Source organism: Amphiura filiformis, chromosome 1 (genome assembly GCF_039555335.1).
Source record: "Amphiura filiformis chromosome 1, Afil_fr2py, whole genome shotgun sequence".
Lineage (NCBI taxonomy): Eukaryota > Metazoa > Echinodermata > Ophiuroidea > Amphilepidida > Amphiuridae > Amphiura > Amphiura filiformis.
In genome coordinates, this window is record NC_092628.1 from 60,119,246 (window position 1) to 60,143,374 (window position 24,129).

A 24,129-nucleotide genomic window follows, 5' to 3' on the forward strand; every position below is an offset into this window, starting at 1 on the left:
TAGAAACACTTTCCTTGGGTCAATAAATATGGGTCAAAGGTTGACTGAACTTTTATGATCAGGTGAATTTTGATCAGCTGATTTTCGTGGGATTGCTTTTGTTTGTTAAAACGGGACGAGGCGTTTGCCAGGTATGGTTATAATATAAATATAGATCATGATAACATCCGGGGATAACATAATATTATTCTTTTGTTTTTAGATGCAACTCAGTTGGGAAATAAGCTTTAGAAAGGTGGTTAATGTTAAGCTTATAAAGTCTTATTCAGATTTCATTTGACAGCTTAACGGCAAGGATTCTCGAGTACTAATATACTATAGGATAAGCCACTCGTTTGCGCAAATGAAGTCAGTCATTCAGCCTATGCGCCTTCATGCATGTGATGACCTAGCTGTACCCCTGTACGTGTAGGAGTGTATAACCTGTCGATGATGCAATGCCAATGTTTACGTCATCGTTTCCAAAAAAATTAAATGGCAAAAAATGGCGAACATTTGGTCGAATCTTTCTATTACTATCATATCGTGAAAAAACAAATACGGTAGCTGAGGACTTAGCTCAATATGCTAGGAAAATATTCTGTTCGATGACCCTATGACGAGACTGGCTAAATAAGCTGTATTTTTGCTGGAAAGGGTCCGAAAAATTGGCAGTTGATGTTCGCCATCTTGGATAAATTTGGTGTACTGAGAATGCCCAGCAACTGTCAATCAAATACGAACTTGTCAATTGAATATAGGATAGGTCTGTTCCACCGCGTGGCAGAAGTATGCACAACGTTATTGTGCGACTGTGCGTAAATTTTAGGCTAAGGTGCCTGAGCGTTACCAGGACGTTACTAGGTGTACTGAAAAAGCCTACATGTAGCAACTGTCACTCAAACTGCCGATGTGTCAATTAAGTTGCCGTAAAGTGACTTCAATTTTTATACAGGGTTTGAATACGAGTGTCACAGCCCTGCCCCTGTTAACGGTAACCATCGCGTATACCTGCGCGACGTCAAGCGTGTGCATTGGACCTTGTGCAAATAATACGCTGGGCTGGACGGCTAGCAACGCTTAATTTGTAAAAGGGAATCTGAATAAGACTTTACCAAACTTTCCTCACTCATCTCAGTTCAAGACAGTTCTTCGTACTGTACGTCACTTCAGTTTTGACTGAATATTGTCGAACAGGCTTTATGCTGGTTTCATACTTTCTGCCGCTTGCCAATGAGCGGCGTGACGCTTCATCATGCCGCTTGCACTTGCCTGAGTGCAAGCGAGCTGCACACCGCTGAGTGGCAGCGGCATGACTCTGAACTTGAGTGAAAGCCACTTTTGCCGCTCAGCACCGCTCCAAAATCATACATCAGAGCGGCACCACTCTGAGTTGACTTGAACTCCCAGCGATGCTGCTTGGGCAAAGTGGTGGAGTAATCGATCGACTTGTCACCGGCACCGGTCACTGCTAACGTTTCAGTGTGACCATGGTAGGTATTATAGAAGGAGAATGCACGAACCCAGTTCCCTTTGTACTATGATCGTTATGAGTCGATACTGAGCAATCAGGTATGAATGGTGCACTATCGATTTGCTAAGCTTCTTATCTATTGAGCTTGGCGGTTATGAACCACCGTTATCGTGACTTCTAAGCGGAATGACGCGTCATTTTACCCACAAAGCATTGTGGCGTGACCATAAACAAAGGAAAAGCGATTTACTTCGGTAATTTTATAACGCCAATATTTCTTATGGCCAAGCTTGGCGGATCATAGAAACAACGTTGCCAGTCTTGGAAAACCTTTCCAAATCATTTCCACTGGTTTAAAAGTCCCGCAGACACCCGCCAGTATTACTAATCATGATCAGAAAAAATACATAAATTCACCGTAACTTTGGAAGGAAATGAGGGAATTCGATCAGGTTTTCGCTAGTAAATCAACTTGAACTCGAAAACACAATGGCGTTAATCGAAGATCATGTGACCGATGCAAAAGGGCACTAATACCATCCATTTTCGGTAGGGGTCACCTGGGGGGTCTGTTTAAATTGAATTTTAAGATAGATGATCGATATTGTCGCATAACGATCATAAACATCAAAGGCCGTGTTTGAGGGACTGCACTGATTAAATCCATTCAAGTGATGACTAGCGTTGAATAGCGTAATCGGCTTAACCCTATTGAGTGGATTAGGATTTTTCTGTGGAACCTCCTTCTATGATACCTACCATGGTGTGACTGTGCAGTGAAGCAGAATCATCTTTCAAAGTGGCAAGTGGCAGGAAAGTATTAAACCAGCATTACGGGGGGCTGCTCAGTTTACCTAAGTTACAATGTATCATATTTAATACATGTATCTAGTTTTAATTTAACAGTAAATTAAGTAAGTACATGTAGGTCTAACTTCCACTCAGCAGACTTAAAAACTTGTTTTATTCCACTGACTTTGCAATCGAAATGTACATGTGTACAAAATCAATGACAGCAATCATCAATAACAAATCAAATCGAGGACTGTTTTCACTTGACCGTGACCAAAGTGACGTGACCTTGCCACTAACCAACAGAATACTAGTACTCTCCAAAAGTGGAGTCAAGTAGAAGGAATCTAGTGTGTGGTCCAGGCTTCCCGTTTGCGTGTATCCTTGCGTCCAAACACGTTTTTATAAATTTGAACGCAAGTTTTGGCCGATAAAGTATTTTGCGTCCATGTCACATCACATGCATGTTGACGAAGACAAAACTTTGAAATTTAATCATTTTTTGATGATAAAAATAAGAAATTTCCATTCTTTTATATTTTTAAAATAATAAAAGCCCCAAAATTTTGACCAACCTGCTAAGAATTGAAGTAAATTCTGCAATATTTGCAGATTATATCCGATTATGTTTTACTTTTGATGTTAAATCGTTTTTGTTATTGGTTTTAATGGGAAAATCTTTTGTTTTAAAAAGTTTAGGAAGACACCTACCTGCATGTAGGCATACTATACTGAACTACTAGTACTACACTACGCTGGATCTGACTCTGTAATTACTGCACACAGGCTGTTCTCACACAGAATCAGGCGAGCGGAGTGCACAAACATACAATTTATGAATTATTTAAGACTTTTGGTTATTATAAATACCGTATTCATTCTAATAAGCACCTAGGGCACTTAACAAAGTCATTTTGAGTGGACGCTTATTTTTTACATGGTTTACCTAATTTTTTCCTAATAGGGTCCTGAGATATTCTAGTACTTAGCTTTTCTGATGCAGAAAATGTTTTGCAAGTTTACACAGGACTTCTAATCCCCCAGCTATTTCACTGTATCAACGTCTATCCGTCACTTCAACATTAATGGTACCCTTTAACAAATTGAAAATACCATGGGTGGACACTTATTGGGGCATGGGCGTTTATTGGAACGAATACGGTAATATCTTTCCTAATTTAAATTGCCCCTTGGTGGAGGCATCCCAGTCGACACCTTGCATCGAAAACCGCGACATATCTAGTTAGGTACCGCTATTAAAGGAGTATTACATGTAGATAATGTTTACTTACCGTTCTTGATATGATTGGTTGGTTGTTGCAGTATGTTTTTGTACTGACAGGGCCAGGTGACCCTCTCTGGCTTTCTGTAGTATGGCCGTGTGTCCTGAACTCGCCACCCTTAGCGTTACATGACAAATATTATGAATTTTTACACCAACCGGGTTTCTAATTAGATTATCTCGACAATCATCAACCCTAAACTAGCAAAAGTATACATTTTTGGAAAGCTGAAGGCATAAGCAATTCAAATATATACATTTCAACTCATTATACAGGGTGATCTGCAAGTTATACAGGGTGGAATAAAAAGATTTTGATAAAAAATGGGTCGCTCAATGCATTGCTTATTACCAACTTACAGTAATAAACTGGAAGTAAACAACATTCATTTGGTTAGAGGATATGGAGAGCCAACTGACTTTGCAAGAAACCAAAATCACAGCTGTTTGGTAATCTCGGAATATAGGGTGTCCCAAAGTATGTTAGATTTTTTTACAATTCAACATATTTTGAACCTAAACATTTTCCCCTAACCCATACAGAAAAAAATATGTCCATATTTAGATTCCTCATCAAATTTCCCTTCAGAAAATCTATACTTTGACTATGATAGGATGAGTAATTAAAATTTTACAGTATCTTTTAGATTTTGAAGACATCTGCATTACTTACTACAGTGTTTAATATGACAACGGGTAGTTTTGTATGGAAAAGTTTGTATTTTCTAGACTAAACCAATCATAAATGATTTTAAAAAATTTGTAGAAATGTTAAGCTGTAAGGCCATGAGTCTTTTAGATGCTAAATAGAGTCCCAATCCAATTTACAGCCTTTACAGAAGCAGATTACGCACTAAAAATACCAATCCCATAGAGTTTGTGTGTACCACATCCCCCACCACCACATCCCCACCACCGCCACCCTGCCCATTCTGAATTCTATGAAGCACAGTGTCAGTATTAAAAAGTTCAAGTATTTCTTTTTATTGGGTTCAAAGTGCATTTTATTTAGCAATAAAATGAGACCACAAGCATGACAATAACTTCTTGCTTGACAGAGATATCATCATTTGTTTTGAGTGGACTTTGGCAAAATGTAACATCGCCACCTTTTTTTGGTGGCGAGCTCAAGACACACGACCGTATGGAAAGTTTGTCTATTTCTTTTGTCAGACAGAGACTCCATGTGTAAGTCTTTACACTGCTGCATTTGCTGTAGTTGCTTTGAATGAATCCATCCTCCAGGAAAAGTCTAATTTTGCGTTGACATGCAACATGAAGGATGAATGTGACTTAGTTCTTTTTACGCGATATTTCCGACACAGAGAATTCTACAAATTGGGTAACCAGAGGGTTGGGGATCGCATTTTTAACTATCATTAAATGTTTTAAGAGTTGAGTTTACCCAATGTTTGAGCTTTTTGAGCTTTTACTTTACTTGTTGCTCACATCTGGTTGATTTTGTTGCGTATTATCCCCTGTCCACATACGCAATGTTTGAACTAATTTTCTTTCCTGAGTTGAAAAGTTTCCTGAATTACAATTTGCTTGATTGTGGTTTAAATTTAACTTTTATTTGAATCATACATTGAATTCCATTACATGTGTAGATAAGAATGTAAGTTTTGAATTTTTTTTGCCTTATCGGTTGAAGCTATCCACTCCCTCCTCAACTCAAGGATGTCTTGATAGTCTAATGTTAACATGCTACATAAAGGATGGACTGTTTTGTTTCTCTACGATCAGATCTGATGTATGATGTGATAGTTAAACGATATCACTAATAGATTCATAAGGTTTGTAAATATACCATAAAAAAAGTTTCTTTTGAAACAAAACCAAAATCCTTACTTCCAATTGGATGTATCCTGACTGTAGAGGATGTATTTTCAGTCAGAAGAGAATCATAGGTACAGGTGACTTGTAGGTAGTGGGCCCCCTCGTCTCTGTTCAGGACACTGGGTCCTCTTCTTAGGTTGGTATTAGACACCACATCAATAGTGAGTAAAAATTTTGGGTTTTGTTTTGAAAAAAACTTTCTTACTGATTTATAGGTCTATATATATAAATGTATGTGTGACAGTAAATAATGACATGTAAATGAAATGTGGAGGAACAAAGGGGAACTGAAAATTGACTTACTTAATAGAACCCTTCCTTTCTTTTCAGAACTGACCATGGCATCATCAGGGGAAGATCATACATGGGATGTGATTGTTATTGGAGCAGGTATAGCAGGAATGACAGCAGCATATAGGATTCTACAAGCAGATCAAAATGCTAGAGTTTTGGTACTAGAAGCTAAAGGTGTGTATGGTAAACTGTTGTCTTTCTTTCTTTACCAAAATACTTAAATGAGCAAGGGTCAGGGATGTTAATAGTGATCCTAAGGCTGGATAAAATATTTGTGTGGTTCCAGTCACCCGACTGATTCCTTCTCAACCCTGCCAACCCAAAATATTTTTCAGTACTGGAACAAAAATATATTAGGATTCTGGCTTCCCTGAACTACTGACTTATACACCCAAGGCAAAACATTTTTAGCTTTTGTATATGTTCTAAATTCTAGTTCCATTAGTATACATGGCATAGATTGTGATTTTTGCATACATTATCTGAGACTTTCATTGTGGCTTTACTTTGATAATCTATAGTTTTTGGCAAAGTTCTTCAGTGAACTGTCAATTTGGGGCTGTTTACAGCGTAAGCAGAGAAGTGGAGTTCTAATTGGCTAATTGAATCACATTACATTGCCACCTGATTCGCTGATCAGGCATGACTTTTACGCAATAATTAGGAATATATGGTGATATTAGGAGTGCCATCACTGTGCATTAGATGTCTAATGACATTAATTGATATTTGACTACATGGAGCTGATTGAAAATTAGGTGGTTTTGTAAAATTTGTATATATGTCAAGAGCAAGGCAATTAATTGTCACAATTAAAAAAGTATGTGATAGCTAAGTTATTTTTGAATCATATCAACTTTAGAGTATTTAGTTCTGCTTAGTTCAGGCAATAAAATACCACCAAAATTAAAGTTTCCAATGATACAGTACTTTCAGGGACATCCTGTAGTAAGGCACTTGAATTTTTTAAGTTTGGTGGTTTTAAAGAAAAAAAGCATTTAGGGCTCATATTGAAATTCCCTTACACAGGAAGGTGTGCGCCATCCTGCAGCTTTCCTGCCTTCTTTCTGTGTGAAAACGTGGTAGGGTATTTCAATATGAGCATTTAGATTGTGTTACTTTCAGATCGTGTTGGTGGTCGCACAGATACTCTGGAAATGAACGCTGCTTTGGGAAAGGATGTATGGGATCTAGGTGGACAGTGGGTTGGGAGGTAAGTATGTAACAAAAGCTAAGGAGTAATTATGAACAAAAAATGATTCACAGACTTGGATATACTTTTGCACACAAGATAAAGTTTAAACGTTAAAATATCTGAAATGTAAACATTTGTCTTATTAAGCAGCCTCCCACCATATTAAATAGACAGGTTGCTAAGGGCAAAATTAATGTCTATGCTATAAATGTAGTAGCTTTAAAAGCTATATAATAGTTAAAGTAATAAGTAAGGATACAGTAACACATGTTTCAGCTCTGAGGACACCGATAGGTTTCTTTGTTAGGTCAAATTTAAGATGGGCAGCAGTTTTATTTAAATGATTCGTAGCTAAGATACTAATGAAGACTGAGTAATTCATGATTGTTTTGTTCAAATTTTTAATAAGTACCGTAACATTTCTGCATTTTATCCTAGAACTCAACATCACATGCTATGGCTCATGGAAGAGCTTGGCATAACCAAATACCCACAATACACTGCTGGACGGAAAGTGTTACGACTAAGTGATGACAAGATTCGTAGCTATACAACCAGCATACCAACGCTACCTTTGATGTCACTCATAGATCTACATAGGTTTATGTCTGCGGTAAGTTACAAGTAGGGATAAATGGTTTTGTATAAGTGATGACAAGATGCGTAGCTATACAACCAGCATACCAACGCTACCATTGATGTCACTTATAGATCTACATAGGTTTATGTCTGCGGTAAGTTACAAGTAGGGATAAATGGTTTTGTATAAGTGATGACGAGATTCGTAGCTATACAACCAGCATACCAACGCTACCATTGATGTCACTCATTGATCTACATAGGTTTATGTCCGCGGTAAGTTACAAGTAGGCATAAATGGTTTTGTATAAGTGATGACAAGATTCGTACCTATACAACCAGCATACCAACGCTACCATTGATGTCACTCATTGATCTACATAGGTTTATGTCTGCGGTAAGTTACAAGTAGACATAAATGGTATACAAATATTGACTGCTTTATATTCTGGACATGGTTAAAATTATAGGCCCAAGGTGATCTCAAAACCATGCTATACCAAGGATTGAACCAGATATCTCTCGCCTAAACAAAGGATGTCATTTCAAAGTTGCCATTCTGCAATGCATTGTTTATAAAAATATTTATGTCCTAACTGTCATAACATAACATGTCACATCATATATATGTGACCGTTCAGGTCGAAACGCTCGTAAAGTCGGCCCCTGGTCAAATTTGTTTTATTCCGTGTTTAGAAAATATATATCATAAGCTTTACAATGATTTATCATTTGACTTCAAACGATATCCAGAAGCGGAGTTATAACTTGTTAAACTTTGCTCCTTCAGTAAAAGGTACATTATTTTGGCACTACATTATTTCTTTTTTTCCACATTGCTGGTATTAAATATCAAATGGTCATAATTGGCGGTCACTTCAAATCATCCCTAACTGAACGAGGTTCAGGAATGTCCTCTCATTGTTAATTGTTTGTTAACCCACCACTTGAACAGGATTTAGCCAAAGCAAACAAAGACTTAAGCTTTTTACTAATGCTATACATAAGTATAAGCTTATTATCCTCTTCAAAAATAGGATTAAAGATTGGTGTTTGACTGGACTAAAATGAGAAATATGTTGGACAAATATTAGGGACATACGAATACAACCTCTTTGCATATTTTGCACTGTAACTCGAAATACAATTTGCCGACTTAACAAGTGGTTTGAGATGGATGGTCACATATTTGTTTGTTTTCTTTGGTTATGTTGTAATTGTTGCCTTTGTTCCTCACCGTTTATTCACTAGGTGGATAGGATGGCTAAAACTGTTCCGATTGATGACCCAAGAAAAGCTGTGTATGCAGAAGAATGGGATAGCATTACTCTAGAAACACTCATGAGAAGGCTAATGTGGACACAGAGTAAGTAAATAATAGCAGCAAGCCTCAATATACTTTTAAAAAAAATCTTCTTGGGCCCCTGTGATTTAACTGGGGGTGGCTACTTTAGGATTCTGGAAGCTAAATGCCCACAATCCCCATTTATTTTGAGCCACAAGCCTTGAAATAGTTTTCTTTGGAGCGTTAATTTCTTTTTAAAATAGCATCCATAATTTAATTTTTAAGGGCTATTTTGGGGATTTTTGGGACAACAGCCCTTAGCCCCTTGCTATTTTGAGCCCTGCTAGTAGCTTGGGATTTCAAAAGATTTTGGGAAAAAATGTGACAAAGTCAGAGAAAATATTTTCATAAAAAATCCTTGAGGTAGCTTGATGGACTCTGAGAAAACAGCCTTTTCTTAAGATTCCGCCATCATTTTGGGAGTCCATTTAATTTCTCTAAGACTCAGGCATATTCAACATTGAGGAGAATCCATCAATTCTATTAAGGATGTCTGCTGAAAATCTGATGGAATTCTGCAAGATGTGACAAAAATTGAAGACATGTGACGTAATCCATTCAATTTCACACATAGACAGCTGCATTACAGAAGTTGCAGAAACTTTTTAGTTTTCTGAAATCAGTAGATTTCCAGTACAGCAATATGTAATAGTTAAATATGGTCCAACTTCTTTCCAGTTGACTGTTATACTTACAACCAAAGGCTTGTGTCTACAACCCTTTCAAACACAAGGGGGCAAGCAGACAAGCAGTAACAAGTACCAGTGGCGGATTTAGAGCGGGGCGCACGCGGCGCGCGCCCCCTCTATTTTGTGCAGATCGGCGCCTGACTCTGTGTATTTCGGCAGAGTGGCGCCTGACTTTGTGTGGGCGCCGAGCCGCGGCGGCGGTGGCGGTGGCTCGGCGCCCCCTCTATTGAAAATTCCTGGATCCGCCCCTGAGTACTAATGAGATCACATGAAATTGTGCCTGTCTTTTGGTACATCTCTACCACTGCCCCCCCAATTCAATGTTGGACAAAGCCATGTTGTCAGCAGGTCCGTGAGACCCTCCAACATTGAAAGACGGGAAGTGGGGAAGGGTGGGTTACAGCGCAGTCTCTACTTCAAATTCATGACAGACCGGTATCACTCACTTTCATACTATTGGAACAACATGCATTAGAATTGTTTTGAGCGAGTGTGCCAAGTACTTTGTTGTTTCATCTCACTGTGGTAGTCAAAACTGTCAGTTTTCAACTACTGAGTAAAAATATGCCATCCTGAAACATTTGAGACAAGTATTTTGGTAAGCACCTTGTATTGACATAATTTTGTTTGCCTTTGTGTCATTATTTGTTAACATTGATCAGCTGCAAGAGATGCAGTTGAAGCTGCAGTAGGTGTAGTAGCAGGTACAAAACCTAGGATGATATCATTACTGTATTATGCATTGTATACACAATCTGCTGGAGGTACAGAGGCATTGGTAGACACTAAAGAAGGATGTGCAGAGGAATTCAGAATCAATGTGAGCATTGAGGCTTCTTATTTGTAGGATTGCTGTCATTTCTTATCACTCATTGCATAATACTTGGGTTCTTTCAATCATAAACCAGGACGATCATGTAAAAAGACGTTTGATGGAAATGTTCTCAATCCATACAATTATTGGCTGGCCATGAAGAGAATGGTGACAACTATCCACCCAGGTGATGTTGAACCTTAAGGCGTAAGGCTACATCTACTAAGTGAAAGGCGGCTTTGAAAGATGGCTCCGAATGGGAGCTCCTTTCAAGATGGATGTAGCTAGGGAGGGTGCTTGAAATTTGGTCCATGACAGTATCCATTTTCAAACTTTTACCAATTTTAGTGAACGAGGCTTAGTGTCAAAACCACTTTATGTGCAAAGTCAATGGGGCTTTCTAATGATAAAAAATGGCATAACTCAAAAACGCTTTGTTGGCAAAAATTAAAACTTGGCAGGCAAGTTTTTCTCACCCAACTACACATCCTGTATCATTTTAAACCAAATCTGTGCATGACACCGTAGCCGATGTTTCTACCTTAAAGACTAACTTAGATACAACTGGGACAGTTCCATCACAAAAATAATTGCAAAGAAGTTCATCAGTTCAACAGCAACATTATAATTAAGAATGGGACAAGTTCATGATACCAATTATGAAGGTTAGTATTTTAACATGCCAGCTAGGTTTCAGATCACCAAGTGTAAAAAATGGGAGTTTCACCATTCTATGAAAGGAAAACAGTCAATTCTTGTTACATGCTCCATTGAGGTAATATCAAATATCACAGCTAATAATTACTCCTATTTTCATAAAACTAACATCCATTCATAAAACTTTTCATCTCTCTGGTCTCATCAACTTGCATTTCACTCTGTAGGTGCATGGGATGTAACAGATGCTGCCACCTGTGTGGTGTTTGGAACCAAACCAAGGGCCATTTCACTTCTTTCACATCTTCATTATTTCAACTCAGGGGGTGGTGTGGAAGCCTTAATAGATACTAAAGAAGACTGTGCTAATGAATATAAGATTACAGTGAGTTTGTGTGTAGCTTGATGAGGAGCCTTGTTCTTCTCACATGGTTGCTGAATTCAGAAGGCTTATTTGATGAGAATGTTACTTCATACAAGATGTGTTCAATTAAATTTCATATTATATACTTTGCTACAATGGTATGCTGTACATACAATCACACTTTACTTAAATTCCTAACATTTTTTTGTGGCAGGACAGAGCCAATAACCCCTGCTTAGAGGGAGATCCTGAGGAAATGTCCCATGTTGATTTGACCTGTCAATATACTTTATATGATAAACTATACTTTGATTCACCTAGTGACTAGTTCGGTAGTGACGTAGGTGCATATTTCGCGAGTTTGAATCGCATGCGTAAAATTGTGCAGAGCATACACATACTCGTACAAGGGCGTTTTGTCGGCTCACTTTCGGCGCAACCACCATAAGCATTGATGTCCCTACCAAACTTTAGATGAACCAAATTTTTCAGTTGACATTGTCAGAGCAAATAATATCAATTTTTTAACTCCTTGAATGAGTTGCATCTCTGTTTTGCATGTATTATGTCAGTCAGGATGGCAGGTTTTTGAAAAGGACTGCTGTATGGAAAAAAAGGTGTCGCACTAATCATATGGAATAGAAAAAATAAGTCCAAATTTAATATACCGTACTCCAAACTAATACAGCTTCTGCATTTTGTGTTATTCATATATAGTGGCAAAAGACTGCATCAATATTGGTATTTACCAGTTAGTTGGTGTACGGTTGAAATCACTATCACTTCTACAGTGGCTTCATTACACAAATAGTGGTGGCAGTATGGAAGCTTTAGTAGATACAGAAGAAGGCGGTGCAAATGAGTTCAAAATGAAGGTGGGCATGTGCAACATTATACATTCCACTCTCTAACCTAGATGCTTGCATTTGTATGTGTTATCCATATAGAGGCTATAGGCAATGTTGATGTGGTTATAAATCAATATAATCCCAGACTGAATTAATAAGACAAGTTTGCATCTGCCGACACTCCCCACAACCCTTAATTGGTTAGTAGCATGTAAAAGGAAGGTAGATTCATTTGGTGCCTTTATCTGATTTCTAAAGGAATCATAGAAAATGGTATTGTTGATATGGGCCATTAGGAAAGAAAGTTTCTGAGTTTGATTGACAGGGGATGTCAGATGCAACCTATTATGTTTATCTCTGGCTCCGATTATAGGCATTGGCCCAGAAAGCCTTTCCAGTTCTTCACATTCTAAATCATACTAACTCTGCTGCTGGTGGTTTAGAACATTTTGCAGATGTACCAAAGAATGTTGTGAACTCAACATTTTAAAATGAAGTTGAGCAGCATGATTTTAGTCTTTATTCTTATATTCAAGCTATTTTTGAGTGATATTTTTCTCCTTAATCATTGAGCTTATAGCCAGTTAAAGCTAATAGGCTGTTAGATTTTACACATGCTCATTTTGAAGTAACATTCTCATCATGTTCTGTATCTCAGTAAAATAGGTAGTGTGATGGGATAGGGTTTAATTGGTTATCATTTTAAAGAGAAGGAAAAACAAGTTGATCATTTTCCTCTCTTCAGTTTGCCACTAACATTTAACTGCATTGATGTACTTTCATGAACACAGACACAAACATAGAAACATTTTGACATGTCAACATGATTTCCTGACATCAATAACATGCTCAGCTGAAACTCATAATTCAGACAATATCAAATTTTTGACTTGCTGCTTACTACTCCATCTGTGGAATGGTATGGAACAGTCAGATAACACCTTACATGTAATCCAGACCCTAATCTTCTTGAAACTCACTACAAGCTATATAAGTTGTATGTAAAAGTGTGGCTTGTCAAATGGGGCTGATGACTGAAATCCCCTCCAAATACTCTCATGGTTCACTCAAATCCAGCTGGCCATCAGGAGTCATACACTCACTGCATCATGCAACCGCTCTACAGTATTTTCAGTTTAGTCAGTGATATCAGTGCTTTGATACACATGTGATGATCATGCAAACATACACCACCTTATGGATGCACATTCTTATATACCTCGATACATAAAACTATAATGAAAGACAGAGATAAAAAGATTTTATCGCGTCTGACATCATCTGTCAATCAAACGCAAGCACGGTTTGTTTACAAGTGTTGTGATGAAGTCTTGCTGAATGCGGCAGTATAACCGGGCACCTTATTGTTAATTTTGCACCTTCAAACATACAAACCATCTCAAAAGTTAGGTCTTTATAGTAAGAAACTTTCTTTCGTGAAGGCACCATGTCAACAATGCCTAGAAAAGTTGCTTTTTGTCTTGTAAATGTACGTAATTTTTTGCCATTTTCTGCTATTCCTTTACTCCGACCGGCACCAGATAAATTGGCCTTCCTTTTACGCGCTATTAACCTGTGTAAACCAATCAAGGATTGTAATTGACAGTGACATCAGACGTGATAAAATCTTTTTATCTCTGTCTTTCATTATAGGCTGGGATCACTTACAAAATAATTGACATCACTGACTTCAGAGGAGTAGTCTTGTATAATCATACACTACAAATAAGTCCATAGAACATGTACACCTTGTAACTTCACTAACATTTTGTTTGCTATTGTAAAAGCTTCCTTTATTTCACATTTCCTTTATTTTACATTTGAAGACACACAATATGCCTAAGATCTAATGCAACTTTATGCATAAAAAACAAATCCAATTTTCATAAAGGAAAAGAATTTTACATTTGCTATCATCATGACACATGCACCTGTTTATATGGTTATGGAATGGTGTTTAGGTGTAAACAGGTGCAGCTGTATTGCCACAAAGTTAGACCTCATGATGATATAAGTAAAGAGGCTTTTATGATGGGAATCCATATCAAGCAACAATGTTTCAGATTCGGATTTGAAATGGTTTTTGAGCTTTCATCAAGTGTGACTCTGACCTGAAGAAGTCCGAGTCACACATGACGAAAGCTCATGCTGACAATTCCTATCTTTGGCAAAAATTGTGAAATTAATATGTTCCAAAATGAGATTGTCTTACTTAAACTCTACATGGTGATATTTTATGTCTTGAAACAAATTTTAGTTCAAATTCATAACAGTTACATAACAATGACATATGTATATCATAATGCTTTGATCAATACAGGGTGGAGCTATGCAAATCTGTGAAAGACTGAGAGATGCTGTGGGTGAAAAAAATGTACTAATTGGTGAACCTGTGACTGAAATTGACCAATCAGATGAGGATGTAGTAAGCGTAACCACAGCAACAGGGAAAAACTTTAGGTGTCGATATATCATCAGTGCTGCTCCATTACATTGTTCTGGTAAGTTCAGCTTCAGTTAAGGTACTCTCTTTATCCCTTGAAATGTTACAATACAACCGTTTAGAGGTACATGTATCTTGTGGGGAAAAGTGCATTGAAAATTATGCCCAATCCTTAATCATTAAAACATTGTCCTACAAGTTGGCTCCCAGAAAACAATATATCAGACATGTAGCCTGTAGATCCAAGATGGTCGTCATCTCAATTGTTACTACCATTCCGGTTGGTTTATTGCATATGGTCACACCATTCTATAGTGCATATTTTCAATATCTTCTGATTGTATCAAGCCCCTGCCGTTTGCCGCTGAGCAGCATGGCGCACACGCATTGCAGACAAACGGACACAATAAAGGCTTGTCATTGGTTGAAACGCCCTGCCGCTTGCTGCAGCGGCAAGTATGCTGGAGGCTTTAATGTTATTATAGTACTCATGAATGGTATACTAGTAGTATGTGAATTTCATACATTAAATGTTACAGTATTTTGTGCCCAATCTTAGCATACTCCTGATACCTTTATGCATGATATAGATACTATATACAGGTGAGCAGGAGTCTGATATAGTATCATATAGTATGATATATACTGTCATTGTATCTACTTTGTGTTTCCTTTTCAGTTGATATAGACTACATACCTCATCAGCCTACTGTCAGAGCAAGTCTAGCCCTACATTCACCTGTAGGACATCTCTTCAAGTTTGTCATCTCATACAAAAAGGTATGGATTCATTATTTTGTGTTGACAACGTTTGGTACCTTGTTTTACCTCTAGGTTGGTAATGACATAGTTGAATTGGGTGCAATAATATAATTCTGTAGTGTATACACATGGGTACAAGGACAAGTTGTCTGCATAGTTGCAGCGCAACTGCTTAAAGTCAATGACGTCACTACCTCAGTGGAGGTGAAGCAAAGTATAAGTGTAATCAATGCTTTTGTGTTGACAAAACTAACAATAAAATGTGTTTGTAATCAGTTTTGTGTTGTGTATCATTTCAAATATATTCCAGAGAGCTCCGCAAATATTACTTTGTAGCTTTTACTTTGGAGGGTGTAAATAGTTTAAAATTTGCAACAACAACAAAATATTAGATAGAATTGCATCTCATTTACAGGTGTGCCAAGTATTGTGTATTTATGATTTATTGATAGCCATGGAGTTTGAATAACTTTACCCTTCAGAATAATGTAAATGTTTCAGGCATTTTGGAGAGAGAAAGGTTATTCTGGAGAGCTTGTCAGCACAGGAGGTCAACCGGTTCTCCCAGGATGCACCTCTGGTCCATTACAACTCATCTATGATGCCTCAACACCAAATGGCAACCCAGCTTTAGTTGGTTTCTATGCAAATGGCAGGGAATGGAGTAATAAGACTGTAAGTTTAGTAACAAAATCTAAGTTTCCTATATACGTGCTGTACCTCAATCACTTACTTGCTTTATATGCATAGTTTACTTGTGCACAATCCTGGATATCAGAATCAGGGATGGTCCCACTTAATCTTTTCGAATAGCTCTTGACACTTATCGTGCACAAGGATGACTCTTCCTGTACTTCCTGGCTTTATGTGACTTGCAAACCATGAGACATTGCGCACACACTATATGTATATCTGCACATTCTAAGCAGTGTATCATACTTTATAAGGATGAGAATAAATTTTATTATATTCTACAAAGTAACTGAGCATAATTGCAGTATATTCCTGACCTTACAGGAACATTTTGAGAAAAGAACAGAATTCTCACCGCTCAGTCACCTCACCTTCTTTTGAGAAAGTGTTTGTACTTTCTCAAGGAAGTTTTCCACTTGTCGGTGCTGGTGCAAGGAGCTGCATGTTTATTTGCTGCTCTAGGTATGCTCCCATCCGGTTCCCCCTTGTAGTCTTTAAAGGACTGATTTCTTTTTGCTTTTAACTTTTTCCTGCCCCAACCTTACTGCTGTAGGTAAACAAATAGTTTGCCTAGCCGTAGCACCAGCCCTGCAGCTTGTAAGCAACATTAGATACACACAACCTGAAACGTTAATGTGAAGAGTGCAAATTTGTTGTCATGAAAGTTGGTGGGAGTAATAGATGGGAGAGAAATCTAGTGACAGAAAAAGCATATCTATTTAAAACTCATTTATTTAATTTCAGGAAGAAGAATGCAAAGGAGCTGTGTTAAATGCATTAGCTGAGATCTTTGGACCAGAAGCCAAACAGCCTATTGACTTCAAGCAAAAGGTAGGACATCTTGGTCAATGTAATGACAGGTCATGAGTAATGTTAGGCTGCTGCTATATTTGTTTGTAAAATTCACTTGAGTGTGATAGAAAACAGCACATGAATCCTATTTTGATTAACCCTAACACGGACCATGCTTTTTTGCTATCGGAAATCAGAGAAGGAATGAAAAAGGAGAGAAGATAAACAAAGATTTCACTTGGCATCCCTGGGAATTGACCCTGGGACCCCTCGGGTGCCACACACACCGACCTCATGCCACGGGGGAGTCGCTTGCCTGGCCAGTGATTTGGTGGCCATATATGATTTAGGGTGATTGCGCAATGGCATCACAATCAGTCACATCAGAGACTGTCATGTCATTCACATCAAACTGTACTGGCATAAGATCCAAACAACATCCGTAACATCCATCCACCTTATAATGGGTTACATGGAAAGGTTCTAAATAGTCCCATCCTCTTCCATCCAGCAATTTGTTATATTGTATGTTGTTTATGTTCACATTGTGTTGCCAATCCTAACTACATTTATTTGTCACAGGACTGGGGCAAGGAACCATACAATGGTGGATGTCCTGTGAATGTGATGACTCCAGGTGCTATATCTTATTTCTATGATGGATTGACTCAGCCATTTGATAGGTGAGTACCTAGTAGCTAGATGTCACAGGACTGGGGTAAGGAACCATGCAATGGTGGATGTCCTGTGAATGTGATGACTCCAGGTGCTATATCTTATTTCTATGATGGATTGACACAACCATTTGATAGGTGAGTGCCAAGTAGCTAGATGTCACAGGACTGGGGCAAGGAACCATACAATGGTGGATGTCCTGTGAATGTGATGACTCCAGGTGCTATATCTTATTTCTATGACGGATTGACACAGCCATTTGATAGGTGAGTGCCAAGTAGCTAGATGTCACAGGACTGGGGCAAGGAACCATACAATGGTGGATGTCCTGTGAATGTGATGACACCAGGTGCTATATCTTATTTCTATGATGGATTGACACAGCCATTTGATAGGTGAGTGCCCAGTAGCTAGATGTCACAGGACTGGGGTAAGAAACCATACAATGGTGGATGTCCTGTGAATGTTATGACACCAGGTGCTATATCTTATTTCTATGATGGATTGACACAGCCATTTGATAGGTGAGTGCCTAGTAGCTAGATGTCACAGGACTGGGGTAAGGAACCATACAATGGTGGATGTCCTGTGAATGTGATGACACAAGGTGCTATATCTTATTTCTATGATGGATTGACACAGCCATTTGATAGGTGAGTGTCTAGTAGCTAGATATCACAGGACTGGGGCAGGGAACCATACAATGGTGGATGTCCTGTGAATGTGATGACACAAGGTGCTATATCTTATTTCTATGATGGATTGACACAGCCATTTGATAGGTGAGTGCCTAGTAGCTAGATGTCACAGGACTGCATTAAGGAACCATAAAATGGTGGAAGTCCTATGAATGTGGTGACACCAGGTGCTATATCTTATTTCTATGACGGATTGACACAGCCATTTGATATGTGAGTGCCCAGTAGCTAGATGTCACAGGACTGGGGTAAGGAACCATACAATGGTGAATGTCCTGTGAATGTGATGACACCAGGTGCTATATCTTATTTCTATGATGGATTGACACAGCCATTTGATATGTGAGTGCCTAGTAGCTAGATGTCACAGGACTGGGGCAAGGAACCATACAATGGTGGTCGGTGGATGTCCTGTGAATGTGATGACACCAGGTGCTATATCTTATTTCTATGATGGATTGACTCAGCCATTTGATAGGTGAGTGCATAGTAAACACAGCCAAAAAAGAAAGTCTCCAGTAGTTCCATCCCCATTTAATCAGAGTCTGATGAGTTTATGGCAAAATAATTTATATAATAGTTTTCTATACACTTTCCTTCAAATGTTGATACCAAATTTGATATCAAAAGTTTAATCATCGTGAGCATAGAAACCGTTGTTTGGCAATTCGCGCAATTTTAAAAATGACATAGGGAATTGTATCACGTAGCAGAGCTAGCGGGAGTACCAAGAATTACGTCGCCTGAATAGGCGGCAGGTTAAAGGTTTACCCATGCATGTCAAAATGCAAATCAAATAACCCGCTCTTTCAATTGTGCGCAGAGCAAGTGTGCAATGATTCATGTACGGGTTGCTTCAGGCCACACAATAAGCTGATACCATGCATTGGATTTTGCGTGGTCAATTCGTAATTTGTCATTTTTTAAATTGCACGAATTTCGAAACAACGGCTCCTATGCTCATGATGATTAAATTTTTTATATCAAATTTGGTATCAACGTTTGAGGGAGAGTGTATAGAAAACTATTATATAAATTGGTTGGCCATAAACTCATCAGACTCTGATTAAATGGGGATGGAACTAATGGAGACTTTCTTTTTTGGCTGTGTTTAGTTAGATGTCACAGGACTGGGGTAAGGAACCATACAATGGTGAATGTCCTGTGAATGTGATGACACCAGGTACTATATCTTATTTCTATGATGGATTGACACAGCCATTTGATAGGTGAGTGCGTAGTAGCAGATGTCACAGGACTGGGGCAGAGGATGTTTAAAGACATTCCCGCAACCCAATGGGGTTTCTGACCTTGTATGTCTGGCTTTTGTACACATGTGGTACAGTTGATCATGCCTTGCATTGGAATTGTGTGCAAATATCTGGTGTTTTCATCCTATTATTTAACATTCATAACATCGAGACCTAGGAATAAAATTAATGCAGTGGGACAATATGAATGTTTCCTGTAAGAAAATCAAATATCAGTCCTAAGTCTCAACTATTAGCTTGTTGGCTGCAGTTTTAAAATTACCATTTTGTGTGTGTGGCAATGGGGACTTTGCCTTTAAAATTAGGTAATATTGATCAAATTTCCCAATCATAGTGCATTGTAGGAATGCTTTTAAGCCTCCTCTGGGACTGGGGTAAGGAACCATACAATGGTGGATGTCCTGTGAATGTGATGACTCCAGGTGCTATATCTTAGTTCTATGATGGATTGACACAGCTTTTTGATAGGCAACTGCATAGTAGATCAGAAAATGTAAGTAGAGGCAATAGATTTGAAACATGTTTCAAAGCCAAATATTGTCCACCTGCAAGTTGTTTCTTCTTCTGCTTCTGCTCGATTTCTGGCTGCTCTTAATTGAGCATTAAAACCAGGCATGTCTTGGGGGGGTTGAGAAGTTCTAGATGTGGTTGTCCCATTGGTGTACCCAGTCATCTAAGTGTGCAATCTTGGAGGAGAAGTATTGATAATCATCTGTCAACGGCATCTCATATGAACAACTTGAATAATGGTGCTGCTATCCATTCTCCGTAGAGAATTGAACAAGTGCAGACATTGCTAGACCAAGCCACAACTGAGCACCTTTTGCACATTCTCAACAATTTGCCTCATGGTTTGCTTCAGAATGAAATTAGTAATTGCATTATTCAAAATAATACCCTTTTATACTATTTTACTGTCTTTCTTATAGAATCCATTGGGCTGGCACAGAATCGGCAACAATATGGCGTGGGTACATGAGTGGAGCTGTCCAGTCAGGAATGCGTGCAGCAGATGAGGTGCTTGATCGCCTCTGGCCAGGTTTACCAAGAGATAACTTGCTAAAGGAGCTGGATGACATGAGATCAGATAAGACCAGGCAAATTCCAAGATGGCTGTCACTGAGTGGTGCAGTGGCTGTTGGCTTATTGTTCAGTTATGCAGTGCGCAGATATTGGTTAACACTGTAGTAGATAGCATTGAATGCATGAAAATGACTAAAGATTAAACCAGGGGTTCAATAGACAATGATCATGGCTATAATTCCATTAATGAATCCCCTTCATACCTTTTGGTCGTACTTCTCGCTTCACAGTATATTTTGGATACTATTTCACAGTCAGTTACAGGCAGCGCTCAGCCAGCTGGTAATGTGAGCTCTTTTCACATTATGGATCTGTCAGTGCATCAAAATATGGCAAATATTACAGTTTCTTGTAACAAAATGAAAAATGACCAAATACAGTAGGTTCTGTGCTATATATCAGTCTTTCTTGATCCTCAATGAATAATGGAAACCATACAAGTTACCTGTATGACCCAAAATATATCTCTTTATTATAGAAATTGAACAAAGCCTGCTTATCTTATTCAAAATCCAAAATAATGTTTGAAATTTTAAACAAAATGTTTCATTAACCCTGAGTACTACAAAATACTACTTGATATATGCGCTGCTCTTGCGTGCATCCCACGTGGTGTGATAACGCAATCGCCCTAAGTGATATATAGGCGCGGTTTAGCTGGCCAGCGAAGCCCAAGACTTAATGGCAAAGTGTCGCCGAGCCAGTGGTTGGCATGCGAGGGGTCTCGGGTTCGAATCCCACCCGGAGCAAACAACTTCTTTCTTTGTTTTCTTATTCCTTCCTTCTTTCCCTTCCCGATGCCAAAAAGCCCCTGGCGGGTTAGGGTTAATAAAGTTCCAAAGTTGCTTCCACCACCATTGATTTGCCAGTTGCTTTCCTCATTGACCTGCTGAGAATTTCCTTTCCCTTTCCCATTTTGCTCTTTGATAACATAAAATATGACACCACCCTTAATTACATTTTGCAAATGTCAAAAACTCATATGCTAATAATTTATTAAATATTATGTGCAATAACTATATGCAAGCTCATAACAAATTATGTATATATATATATGTGAATGGAAAAGAAAATGCCACTGATATCATTTATTTTTTGTATATTCTTGTCTGAAAACTGAATGTAAAAGTTAAAAGAACACTTGTGGTTGTGGGACCATGTGGTGAATGATTGAACTAATTAAGACTCTTTTACTTAAGATAACAATTAGTTCTTGTTAATCAAGACAATTGATCTAATAGTGTGGTCATACTGGAACAAAAATTCCAACTGTTAGCCTTATACAGAACAATTTTTTGTGCAAAATTTTATTGCAAATGTTATATAGTATATTGTAAAAATGGATCATGTTTATATTTTTCATTGTATAGAAAAAAATAAAACCTGAAATAAACAAGTAAATCAAGCAAATATGTTTGGAATAAAGCTACTTTGGTAATTCAGCAACAAAGTGCATTGTGTGTAATACGCATCAAAGGTGGGATAAATAGTACAATGGCCTCTATTGGTGGCCATGTGACACTGACTCATTGGGAATTCAGGTGAATTTACTTGTTAGTTATAACATTTGCAGTTTCATCCAGGGGTGGCACATCCAGGCTCACAAAATACTTTGCTTGTAATGCAAGTTGTGCGAAGACATGAAGACTATGCATTGTGCAAAACGCAAGTACAAAATAATTATCTTTTTACAAAGTGCAAAGTTCACACTGTGTGAGTTCTAGTCTGTTTATCCCACCTCAAAATTACCCAAGGGTATATTAAATATTTCATTCTTAAACACTACCCCTGTTAACTTGAAACTGTGCTAAAATCATCAGAAGGAGTTTGATACAGACCCCAAAATCTGTAAAAAGAAAAAAGTGCATGTTTTTCAAAATAATGAAAATGATCATGAATATTAATTTTAATGTAGGTGGGCAATTGAATACCTGAGTGGAAGAAGGGCCCAAATCCATCAAAACTGTTTTCGAGATATTAAGAAAAAACTTAATATTTGGAAAAGTTTTATAGGTAGAATGTTTTCATCTTCAGGGGACCTTTAATATATGAACATACAATATTACATACATTCGAAATTATGTATGATATTTCCATGGCAACGGTACAGGTCTTAATACAAGCTGGAGTTGGGCACTTCTTCCACTAATATACTGCAAGTACCAGTTCAGTAAGCAGATGTTTTATAAATAGCTACAGAAATTTGGTAATTATCCATTAATTACACAAATAGAAGCATGTAATATGATAGCAAGAAAGTTTAGTTTAGTGAAAAGCAGATTTCATGGATGAGCAAAATTCCTCTTTAACCCAATATTTGTGGAAGAAGGGCCCAACTCCATGGAGTTAGGCCTTTCTTCCATGAAATTCATGATTAAGTGTACGTAGAAGACTAGAAGACTATTTCGAGAGTGGATTTTGGCTCATCTTTCACACACAGGGAAGAACAATCTGCTGGCAATAAAATGCTGGGTCCAACTCATTTTTGTAAAAAATTGGAGTTGGGCCCTTCTTCCACTCAGGTATTCAATTGGAAACTTGTGATTTATTTCCATTAGTCTTATTCACCACAACTTACAATTATTAAGCAGTACTAGCAATATTTTCATACCATTTTCAATGCTTGTATATTGATCAAATGATTTAAAAATACTGTGTAGATAAAAAAAAAATACTGGTATGTAAAACTGAAGCAATGTTAAATGCCTATTTTAACTTAATGCAAAAGAATTACAATTTTAATATCCGCAAATAAGTTCATCAGGATTGTCAATGAAATATATAATGCAAAATTCTTAGAAAATCCAGAATTAGATGTTATATACCTTGATCAATGACAGTTTCGTGCTAACACATCCAATAACATGGTTTTCCTCAGAGACATGATCAATTGTGACAAGTCATATATAGGCGAAACATCTAGACTATTTGGCACCAGACTGAAAGAAGAAGCAGAAAAGGCCTCAAAGAAAACCTTTACTAGGTCTCAGAGACAGGCCTCCATTACAGGGGAGGATCATGTCTCTGAGGAAAACCATGTTATTGGATGGGAACAATCAGAAATTAAGGACAGAGAACAGAATAAAAAGAAGAGATATATCAAGGAAGCCATCTGGATAAGAAAGAAGGGGGCCAAAACACTCAACAGAGACGAAGGGAACTACTTTCTTCCGTACAAATATATGACCAAGTCCTAAAACAAACAGTGCTACCAATGTCAGCTCCGTCAGGTAGCAGCTGTCGAGGTGCAGGGATTGGTCATTCACTTTGAGAAAGTGCAAAGAAATTTGCATTATATACAATTTTAATAATTTGTTAACCATCCCACTCTCAATATGCTACTTAATATGTAAACTATTTGTTTTTACTTGTGAAATCACTGTAATTATAAATTAAATATGAAAAGAAATTAATGTTAATATGCAAAATGAATGCCCATTAATACTAATAATTGTGTCAAGTTTCTTAGTCCAATCATTGCTGCATTGTAAATGAGAAAACACTTAGCTGATATTGATGTCATTTGTATAAAACTAATAAAAGCTAACATTGAAAAATGGA

General features: G+C 37.8%; 1 protein-coding gene across 3 annotated transcripts; it reads left to right on the forward strand.

Annotated features, from left to right (window-relative positions):
• The first annotated feature begins 22 nt into the window (after positions 1-22).
• Positions 23-24,129, forward strand: LOC140150001 (probable flavin-containing monoamine oxidase A). Of its 3 annotated transcripts, XM_072172014.1 has the most exons (13): positions 23-131; positions 5,697-5,834; positions 6,786-6,873; positions 7,294-7,468; positions 8,686-8,800; positions 11,167-11,324; positions 14,472-14,652; positions 15,274-15,374; positions 15,858-16,031; positions 16,794-16,880; positions 17,811-17,865; positions 18,647-18,692; positions 20,415-24,129. In XM_072172014.1, the coding sequence occupies exons 2-13, from the start codon at positions 5,705-5,707 to the stop codon at positions 20,671-20,673; spliced, it is 1,569 nt and encodes a 522-aa protein (XP_072028115.1). In that variant the 5' UTR covers positions 23-131; positions 5,697-5,704; the 3' UTR covers positions 20,674-24,129. The 3 variants fall into 3 exon arrangements, with proteins under 3 accessions (XP_072028115.1, XP_072028108.1, XP_072028120.1); XM_072172007.1 differs by lacking the exons at positions 17,811-17,865; positions 18,647-18,692 and adding an exon at positions 17,424-17,524; XM_072172019.1 differs by lacking the exons at positions 11,167-11,324; positions 17,811-17,865; positions 18,647-18,692 and adding exons at positions 12,021-12,178; positions 17,424-17,524.

Bases quoted from the DNA above. Each gene is read 5' to 3' on its own strand.
- LOC140150001 (XM_072172007.1), top strand. From the start codon at position 5,705: ATGGCATCATCAGGGGAAGATCATACATGGGATGTGATTGTTATTGGA. The intron at 16,032-16,793 runs GTAAGTTTAGTA...ATTTAATTTCAG, and splicing joins GGGAATGGAGTAATAAGACT to GAAGAAGAATGCAAAGGAGC. The intron at 16,881-17,423 runs GTAGGACATCTT...TATTTGTCACAG, and splicing joins CTATTGACTTCAAGCAAAAG to GACTGGGGCAAGGAACCATA.